Source organism: Hippocampus comes, unplaced genomic scaffold (assembly GCF_001891065.2).
Source record: "Hippocampus comes isolate QL1 unplaced genomic scaffold, H_comes_QL1_v1.1 scaffold85, whole genome shotgun sequence".
NCBI classification, from domain to species: domain Eukaryota; kingdom Metazoa; phylum Chordata; class Actinopteri; order Syngnathiformes; family Syngnathidae; genus Hippocampus; species Hippocampus comes.
In genome coordinates, this window is record NW_017805540.1 from 5,806,516 (window position 1) to 5,817,288 (window position 10,773).

A 10,773-nucleotide genomic window follows, 5' to 3' on the forward strand; every position below is an offset into this window, starting at 1 on the left:
TCACTGTCGCAACCTCGGTGTCCTTTTTGATAATAACCTCTCTTTCGACCAACACATCACCCAAATCACCAAAACTGCTTTCTTCCACCTCAAAAACATTTCTTGCCACTTTCTTTCAATGTTGCTCAAACCCTCATCCACGCCTTCATCACCTCCCGCCTTGACTACTGCAATAGCATTCTCTACGGTACAACCTCCAAACTCCTCAATAAACTACAGTACATCCAGAATGCCACCGCCCGCCTACTCACCCACACCCGCACTCGTGATCACATCAGCCCCGTCCTTAAAAACCTCCACTGGCTCCCCGTTCCCCAGCGTATTAAATTTAAACTGCTCCTACTCACCTATAAACCCCTTCACAATCAGGCCCCCTCCTATCTTTCCGACCTTTACCAATACACTCCTTCCCGTAATCTCCGCTCCTCAAACACAAACCTCCTCGCCATCCCCGTGACCAAGCTCAAAACCTGGGGGGACCGAGCCTTCTCTGTCGCCACCCCACCCTCTGGAACACTCTACCACAACACATTCGCAACTGTACTGACCTCCAATCCTTCAAATCATCTCTTAAAACTCATCTGTTCCGCAATGCTTTTAACACCTTTTAATCTCTTTTACCCATTTTGCTTTTTGTTCATCTAAATGTGCTTTTGTAAATTATGTATGCTTGTTTTAAGTACACATTTTTATCCTGTGTTTTAAGCTCTTGTAAAGTGTCTTTGAGTGTGATGAAAAGCGCTTTCAAATAAAATGTATTATTATTATTATTATTATTATCCTGATTTATATAGCGCTTTCATCACAGCTGCAACTGTAACAAAGCGCTTCACAAAACAGTTAAAGTAAACACATAACATAAAAACATGGACAGTCGTGCAATCTTAACCACATTTCGCTCATTTATTCAATTATTTCAAAGAATGCATCTTATTTTTTCATATTAACGAGTATATGAGTGACACAATGTTCGTCTCATTCAATGCCAAGGACATTTTTTTTCAAATTTTTTTTTCCAGGCACTCAATCACGTGGTAGGGTTAAGAACAGACTGAAAATGGCTGGCACTGAGTGAGTTAATGTGGGCATAAATACTGAAATATGTTGGATGAGGGCATAAACATGCATGCATAATCATCAGATTTTAAAACTTCATACGTTGGTTCTGGTGTCAATGTGTCAAATCTAATAAGTGTGGCTAAATCGGTGAAGGAAAGGAATTAACTTTGTGCATTTTGTAGTTTGTCACTTTTTGAAGTCGAGGGAAGTTGACATACATTGGTTCATGGGTGCACTGCCACATCAAATATGGCGGACACGCTCACGATCAGAAAAGTACTCTGCATAAACTCAATTTGACAAGATAGTACAGTCAGTGTCAGTGTTTTTCAAACTTTTTTGAGCCAAGGCACACTTCTTTCATTGAAAAAAATCCCGCGGCACACCCCCCGCTGAAAATGTGAACCCCCCCCCCCCCACGCTTATTTTAACAATTAATGTGTTATATTGTTACTATAACCGTTTTTAACATTGAAGAATGACGTTATAACAGCTTGAATTGGAATTAAATGAACACAAAGAAAAAAGTATTTTCTCATCTTTCATATTTATTGTTTCACCGTCGTCCTGCATTCATGCGTCACAAATTTGCTTGTCTCTCGTCGAAACACAAGGCAATTGGCTAGCTGTTGCTGCTCCCTAGTGGTATGGGAGGGTACTACATGATTACTTTCTGGGCGAAAGACCGCACAGGCATACAAATTGGATATTTTACCGCGGCACGCCTGACAATGTCTCGCGGCACACTGGTGTGCCACGGCACACAGGTTGAAAAACCCTGCTCTATGTAGCACTCTCTATGCTGAAATAACAGCCACTCTTATACACAGTATAATTTCAAGAGTACAGTGTCCGTGGTGTCACATCTATCACTATTGGCTTCTCAGTTAAATGCGGAACCGACATGAAGTATTTGACTAGCAATTTGTGAACTAAACTGTTGAGCTAGCCAAGCTATCTTAAGTTCACAGAGATTTCTTCGATGCGTCAGACAGAGGAAAGGAAACTTCTTGCTATTGCCTGTCATCTTTGAGTTTAAAAATTTGCACATTGCTGTTGCATTAGTCCCGGTTTCATCAGAGCCATCATCCTTGAAGCCAAAGATGTCTTCACATCTTTTTTCTCTCCATGGGTGACTGCTAGCATCATGCCGTGTACTTAAATGTTCACAATCACATTTTTTTAAACTGGTCCCAAACCGCTCTTCGTATTGCTAGCTAAACTGTACACTTTTTCAATTTCGGATAAAAACATTTTACCTGTCTGTTGCTTTTGTAATGATGAATAAAGTTTGGCGTTGATGTGTCTTTAATCCTCGAGGCGCAAACCACGTGTTTTGACATCCTATTTTTGCCAACGTCATGGAGAAAAAAAAACTCCATTAATTCAAAATAATGATACTCTGAGTTACTCCAACACTTTTGGGGTTTAAGCCACCACTTCACACGAACAAGTGACACCAACTGCGTTGCCAGGTTGCTTTCCTTCCTAACAAGGCAAATTGTGTTTAAAATGCAGATTAAAAACTAATAAAATAATTTGGCAAGTTGTGTAATTCAATTCTAAGTCAAGACAAGTCATTAAAATACCAAGTCCAAAGATAAGTCATTCCCATGTTTTTGTGGTCAGATGTCGTGTCTCGTCATTGCTGCTGTCAGCTTCTCTCTCCCATAAAGCAAATAGTTCTAATTTTGCCACTTTCGGGGTGCGCTTATGCGCTATAGATGCGCATATCTGCTTGCCTTTTGTATATCCACATCCCCTTGTGTAAAATGTGGCCACCCACGGAGGATGTGGCCCTACGTCCAGTGCATGTTCTGCGCTGGGCACTTTAGCTCCTCAGAAGCTGTGCAAAACGTACTGAAACACTGAACATTTGGACATTCATCTAAAACTTTAGAGAGGGTCAAATGAAGTTACCTATTAACTCATTCAATGCCAAGGGCGTTTTTTTGTGGGATTTTTTTTTTTCTTAAGAATCCAGTCATTCAATCCCAGGTACGGTGCTTCTTTATCCATCCAGCAATTTTCGAATCCTCACAAGGGTCACTGGCGTGCTGGAGACTATCGCTGCTGTCTTCAGGCAGTACGCAGTTTACACCCTGAAATGGTTGCCAGCCAATCGCAGGGCACACAGAGACAAACAACCATCCGCGTTCACACTCACACCTAGGGACAATTTAGTGTGTTCCATTACCCTGCCATGCATGTTTTTGGAATGTGTGAGCAAACCGGAATACCCGGAAAAAACCCATGCAGGCAAGGGAAGAACATGCAAATTCCACACAGGAAGGCCGGAGCCGGAATCGAACCTTGCACCTCTGCACTGTGAGGCCGACCTGCTAACCAATCGACCACCCTGCTGCCCCACTTCTTTATATCTTTTACGTTTTTTTTCCACGAGGTAGGGTCAAGAAGGAGCTGAAAATGGCTGGCACTGAATGAGTTAAGATTATAATGCACTTAAGGGTTTTCCTCAAAATGTATGCGTATAGCATATGTGTGAGTGGCTGTCAATGACGAACAACACCCTTCCTGATTTCAGATTATTTTCCCCCATATTTATCACACTTAAATGTTTCAAATCATCAGACGTAAGATAAAATATTGACATCTCAGAAAGCCAACCCAAGTAAATATAAAATATTGTTTCGAAATGATGAAAATATCTTAACATTAGCATATTAGAGATTCCACACAAGAACGGGGAGAGCATACAAACTCGACACATGAGATCCTGCGACATGCAAGTTTTGAAACGACAACCTCTCGACTGTGAGGCAGACGTGCTTACCACTATCCAGCACGATCCCGATGGAAATACATCGGCACATGCCATTCATGTGTTATAATTGAATTTCAAATTCCGTTGCATTGTGTTGCAGGTGAAGAGGTGTTTATCTCATACGTCAAATGGAATGAACAGATCCAGCAGTCCTATGAGCCATGTTTCTGGGTGTCCGGTGAGCCATTGGACCCCAATGAGAAGCATTCTGACCTTGTACACAAAAAAGGTATCTATAAGGACAGTTATGGAGCATCAAGCCCCTGGTGTGACTACCAACTGAGACCAAACTTTACTATTGCCATGGTCGTGGTAAGTTAGCGCAACTACCATTGCAATAATACGTTTGTAAGTACAGACGCTCCCCGACTTACGAACATCCGAGTTACGAACAACGGTACATACGAACATTTTTACGGGTATGTCGAAAAAGAAAAGAAAAAGTTAGATTATGTATTGCGCGCCTTTTTCCGAGTACAGTACAGGTGTAGTGCTTCTTTCCGCCGCTAATACCGACGTGAGGCGCTGTGAGAGCTCGCCCAGCATCCACCCCGAATCCGGCTTCCTCTGCCCAGTTGTTAAATATCTCGTGCATCCATTATTCAATATGGTTGGTGAAAAGCGAAAGGCTTCTAGTGAGAGTGGAAGTGTAAAGAAGAGGCAAGCCATTTCATTTCAAATGAAAGTGTCAATAATTAAGAAGCTTGATGCGGGTAAGAAAATGGTGAGCGTTGCACGTGCACACAACATGAATCGTTCGACCATCGGTACCATTTATAAACAGAAAGATCGCATAATGGAACACGTGAAAGGTGCAGTGCTGATGCAATCGACGATCATTAGCACGTAAACATACTTATATAAGCCTGAAACATACATTCCATACAAAATATAGCACTGAAGCAACTTACGAACATCGTTCGTAAGCTGGGGAGCATCTGTACTATATTACGTGCTGATGTACCTTTTGTTTATTGTTTTATTTTTGAAATGACAGGCTCCAGAACTTTTTACAGTGGAAAGGGCCTGGAAGGCTCTTGAAATGGCTGAGGAGAAATTACTCGGACCCCTTGGAATGAAAACCCTTGACCCTGAGTAAGACAGCTTTCTCAATTCTGAATACCAACATGTGGAAATGTATCTTAAACGGAGATCAAAACAATCAATAGCGTCCGCTGGTGCCCCTGACAAGGTCACGTTACGATCACCTTCCCCGGAGCTCCTTGTCACGGTGTCACGTCCATGCAGCTGTAACGAGGCAAACGCTTTAATTTTGTCCAGCCAAAAATGCAGCAGCATGACAGTTGGAGTGGGCCAGCCTGTGTCTGTCAATTTCGGATAAAAATAGCTGCGAGAGACAAGTGCCTTACCTCAGCTTGTTAAAATTTCAAAGTTGGACTCAGAAAGAACTGGAGTACTGGAAGCGCGTTAAAAATAAGAATCATGCTAGACCACCCTGAAATAATGATGACTGACGATGACGGATATCCAGGTCCGTCGCCGACGAATAACAGAGGTTCACTGATCCACCCACTACTGTATACCAAACTATGACAGATCAACATTAAAAATATCATAACGAAAAAAATACTGTCCTTTAAAATGTATACAGGTCCTTGTTTTGTTTGTAATGTGATTGGATTTTTAATTCTGCTTCCTGATGCAGCATTTATGTATTTGCAGTGATATGGTCTACTGTGGTGTGTATGACAATGCACTGGACAATGACAACTATAATGTAGCAAAGGGCTTCAACTACCATCAAGGACCGGTGAGAACATCTATTTGAGTTTGATAATTGGTAGTGATAGTGAAGGACAATGACAGCCATTGTTTAAAACTAGAAGTTGCATTAATAAATGTGTTTTTTTGAAGTCAATTAAAAAAATTAATGATTATACAAAACAAGAAATATAATCAATTTTCTAAATTAGCATAATTTTAACTTTTAAATTCATCCTGCAGACCAGATTGAACCCCTTAGCGGGCCGGTTTTGGGCCGCAGGCTGTTTGTTGGATCGCCCCTGGTCTAGTCAATTAATAAGATCAACTGCTATTTCCACCTCTTATGTTTGTCCAGGAGTGGCTTTGGCCTGTTGGATACTTCTTGCGTGCTAAACTGCACTTTGCCAAAATGCTTGGCGAAAAAACGTATGCCAAGACGGTGACCCTGGTCAAAAATGTTCTTTCACGACATTACACTCATCTGGAGAGGTATGAATGTTATGTATTCGACATGAAAACGATGCTCCCACTTTTTTCTCATTTCATCCCGATGTTATAGCATTACAATTTTAATATGGCACAGTGTATTATATTTCAAATATGCATTTCCATAGCTTATTGTGCAGGGTTTCCGCAGGTCATTAAAAAGCATTAATTTGATTTTACAAAAATTAAGGCCTTAAATGGCATTGAATACATCGTCCAGAAGCATTTAAAAACGAAATACAAGTTATTTTCATGATATAAATATTTTATTATTAGTGGGGGTTTTGGGGAACACATGGTGGCCGTGATGCGCCCTGACCAGTCTAGAAATAGACTGGCTCTTCGGGAAAACTGAGACATTTTCCCGAAATCCCCAATGGCAACTACGCCCCTGTATTTACCCGATCAATGTGTGCATGTGTATGTACTGTATTTGCAGTAGGATGTGGGCATTAACTTAGATTATTCCAGCCATTTTTCTCGAATTGGGAGAGATGGTGCCAGCCATTTTTGATCATTTCAACTAATTTTTGAAGACCAACTGAAAATTGGTGTCTGTAGTTATTTCTACCTTTAAAAAAACATTTCTACCTTTTACCATTCTTTAGTAAACAGAAGTTGAACATTGTAAGTTTCTTGATTATACTTCCAAGAACAATCGTGAGAAAAGAGCTTTTTTGAAAGGTCTGCTTGAAATGCATCCTTTCACTTTGATGGAATTTATTTATTTTTTTGAATTATTGATACCTCAAATATCTCAACAATGCTTTCCTACTAAACAACATAACCATCACAAAAAATGCACTTGAATTTCAAAATAACAGTGTATTGCAACAAAAACACTGCATCGAAAGCATTCAACTATGCATGAACGTTGAACTTTATCGATGTTTTCACCACCACACTGCTTTCGCACCCCACCTCGCCTCACATGTGGGATCGCTGTACTGAATGCACACACACTCACTTGGTGTATGGACCAAGATTTGATCAAAGCTACTCTTGCCATATAGTGGTGATTTATCATACTGAAATAATTCCCAAAGCCTTGATACTTACTGAGGAGCTGCACAAAGCCCTTTATTTTATTTATTTGTTATTTTTTTTTATTAAAAAAAGAATCATTTTACGTTTTGGCATTAAATTAGTTAAATTTGTTGTAAATTGCATAAAAAACGGCTTTAAAATAAATCCAATTATATTTGCTGATACCTGCAGAAACCCTGTTGTGGGCATGTTGATGGAAAACACATCATGAAGAACATTATAAGTAATCAGTGAGGAATTTTTAATTTCCATAAACCTTTGTCTACATCTGTCTTAGGTCTCCATGGAAAGGTTTGCCAGAGTTAATGAACGAGAATGGCCAGCACTGCCCGTTTAGCTGTGAGACTCAAGCATGGTCTTTGGCTTCTCTGCTGGAAGTACTGTATGACTTCTAGAAAACTTCTGCAAGGCCATTTCCAACATCTCTTTTACTCTGTGCTACAGTTGAAAAGAGTGTGTTAAATTGTTTTGGCTGTTTAATCCAAATAATCCGGATCTAACATACACTCTGAAAGGCCTGAGCCACCCCAGACTCACTGCCTCTTCCCATTTTAATTGAAAACAGTTGCCACTGTCCCAGAACATGGCAAAGAAGTTGCCGTGCATCTAATTTTCTGAACATACAATGCCACAATTTCTGTGTGAACACTCATATGCCATTGTCAGTGAGAAATAGAAACTGAATATAACAGAACAGAATAGAAAGTGTTTGTTGTCATTGTATACAAAGCTGACAAATTTTACGGAATGTCTGTATTTTGTTACAGAAATCACCTGATTCCGAAACATATCCAGAACGATGATCCTTCTGGATATTTAAAAAAAAAATAATCCGCAAGTCCATTCTGTGTTCATGACAATTTTGAACACAAGTGCTGTTTACGGTTGCGTTAATCATTCAACAGTACATAAGAATTCTTATTGTGCATTACCAGCAGTCATTCTAAACCGGGGTCTCATGACTTTATATCAGGTAGTGTTTTCTTTTTCATGTGCGGTGGGTCCGATGATTAACCTGACTGTTAACTGACCAAGTTTTAGTTCGCATTGTCGGTCAACACTAATCTAATTATGTGTGAATACAAATTTTGTTCATTGAAGGAATATCATCGAACGTTTTTCGACACAATAATCACAACACTTTACACTCAGACTTGATGTCTGTCGAGCCATGTGTTGCAACAAGCACGTCTCATTTATTAGTAGCTAGCAAGCTAAGTGAGCTTGAAAGGCTTCGACCACGTATAGCCAAAAACGAGTTCATCCAGGAACAATTTAATGAACGTTTTACACGATGAAAGTAATGATCTGGCTTCATTTGACCGGCTTCGTTCGTATCTCACTGAGCTGCGCATTTGCGCACGTAATGTTTTTTCATCAGGGTTCCTAGAAGGTTGCAAACCATTGAAAAAGGTTTCAAGCATTTTTTCTTGTCGCAAAGAAATTTAACATGTTAAAATGTCTGCAACAAGAAAAACTGTTTGTGACCATTAAAACTGTTGCCGATTGTCTGACGAACGCCTTTGCGACTGTTTGCGACCTTGAACGAACGCTGACAAAAAAATCTACGTTCAGCCCACGCGCACTCACCAACCTCTGCGGCCCCAAGAAGTTACAGGCTCAAATTGAATAAATGGCTAAACGGAAGAAAGCCATTGATCCTGTGTGCTGTCTCAGAAGAGTGGTCACACTCTCCTGAGCCTCTTCATTTTGCCTCACTGAGATGGGAGAACCACAGAAAGAGTGGTGAGTGAGAGGGCTGAGGCACAATCAGACTGCCAGGCTAAGAGTCACACCAACAGTCAACTTAGTGTTTTTTTGACGGAGGAAGCCAGAGGTAGCAGAAAGAACAGGAAAGCAAAGTAAATATGCATGCACAAAGGCAAAAATACATCATTCACATAACGGCGGACAATGAATGCAGAATATCTTAATATAGTGCAACATTACCCTGACCCTAATTGCTTTGTACCATACAGGTGTGTATATGATAAAAAAAATAAAACAAATTCCGTACTGCAAGTGAATTACCCGTCAAATTTGTGTTCACACATTTAGATCAGATGTCCTCATTAGTCCTTGGTCCATTGTTGTCCTTGTCAAAATTCACTTTCGCTCTGTTACTTTTAACTGTACTACGAGCCATTTGTAGCAGCTTTTATGCTCACACAACCTAATGAAAAAGTCACCTAAATTTACCTGTACTGTATTCAATAATGCATTAAAAAATTGATAAATGCTGCCCTTGTGCCTATTTTCCATTCACATAATTCCAGGAAATGTATTTAAACATGCTGGCCAATGTATATTTTTCAGCTACTCATATTCTCCCGTCCAGAATTCTAACACACCCACGCTTCTTAACCAAGGAATGGCTGTGTCCAAATCCACAGGCCGGATCCTCCGAAGGACAATTCACAGGCCAGGTCTTTCGAAGCCCTCAAAAAAGGCTTCTCCCCATGTAGCCTCTGCGTATGCGTGGCGAATTTGGACAGGCGTAATTACTGCTGTCAGGAGATTAAAAATATTGTCAGATTAATTAATTACAGTGAAACTTCTCGACAACGAAACCTACATGAGCGAAAATACCCCCTAGTGTGAAAAAAATGTTCATGCATGAAAGCCATTCCCACTTTTCTGCTCCCCCTGCAACGAAAAGTCCCCCTGTTCCGTTATACGAAATCTTTTTCTCTGTTCTTGCCTCGCAACGAGATTCACTACAATGAAAACAAGCCTTCCCGCAAAAGTCTAATCCAACCTCAGCATGCCACAGTGACCTCTACTGCTTCATTCGGAAACGGCAACAGCAACCACCACACTGGTTTACACATGTGCAGTAGTACAGGAAGTATTTGTTTCAACGCAGCACGAACATTGCATTGCTAAAATGGCGACAAAACGGACCTTTGCATACCAAGGAGTTAAGAAAATAAAAGCTTAAACACTTGAAGACAGGATAAAGGTAATCAAAATGAAAGATGGAGGAAGCAAAATAAAAGACATTATGCAAGAAATTGATATAAGTGAAAGTAAATGATGATCGTAAATTTCACAATTTCTTTCCCTTTTTTTCTTTCTACACTGGCTATATAAAGTGTTAAATAAGCGTATCCTCATACTTATGCACTATTGGAATAAAAATAAAAAGTACACATACAGTGATCCCTCGCTATTTCGCGGTTCGTTGATCGCGCGGCTTCGGTGCATCGTGGATTTTTTCAAACAATCATTAAAAAAAAATTTTTTTTTTTTTTTTGAAGGCCGCAAAAGTGGGGCACGTGTGTGCACGTGCACTCACTCATGGGCGCGCAGGTGAGTGTACGTGTGTTGCTCAGAGAGAGATAGAGAGAGAGAGAGAGAGAGAGAGACTTACAAGAGGAAAAGCAGGTCTCTCCATCCTTAATTGTCTAAACCAGGGGTCCCCAACCTTTTTTGCCCCACGGACCGGTTTAAGTCAGACAATATTTTCAGGGACCGGCATTTAAGGTGTGGCGGATTAATACAACAAAATAATATGGTATGAGCTGCATGAAAACTGTGGTGTTTTCGAAATATAATAATAAACACAAGGAGCGTCTAATCTGGTCGCAACACTCTTATCGCTCTGGTAATGTTTAATGCCTTCAAAATACGATACAACGCAAATTCAAAGTGCATGAAAATGACGACTC

The 10,773-nt window shown here is 40.4% G+C and overlaps 1 protein-coding gene across 3 annotated transcripts in view; it reads left to right on the forward strand.

The window, feature by feature from the left end:
* Positions 1–9,343, forward strand: part of agla (amylo-alpha-1, 6-glucosidase, 4-alpha-glucanotransferase a) — an 89,700-nt gene extending 80,357 nt beyond the window's left edge. For all 3 annotated transcript variants that reach the window (XM_019879011.1, XM_019879010.1, XM_019879012.1), the window contains 5 exons: positions 3,945–4,156; positions 4,842–4,939; positions 5,528–5,615; positions 5,925–6,058; positions 7,380–9,343. In XM_019879011.1, the coding sequence (XP_019734570.1) occupies positions 3,945–4,156; positions 4,842–4,939; positions 5,528–5,615; positions 5,925–6,058; positions 7,380–7,497 (650 nt within the window). In that variant the 3' untranslated portion in view covers positions 7,498–9,343. The remainder of the gene's footprint in view (positions 1–3,944; positions 4,157–4,841; positions 4,940–5,527; positions 5,616–5,924; positions 6,059–7,379) is intronic.
* Positions 9,344–10,773: the final 1,430 nt, after the last annotated feature.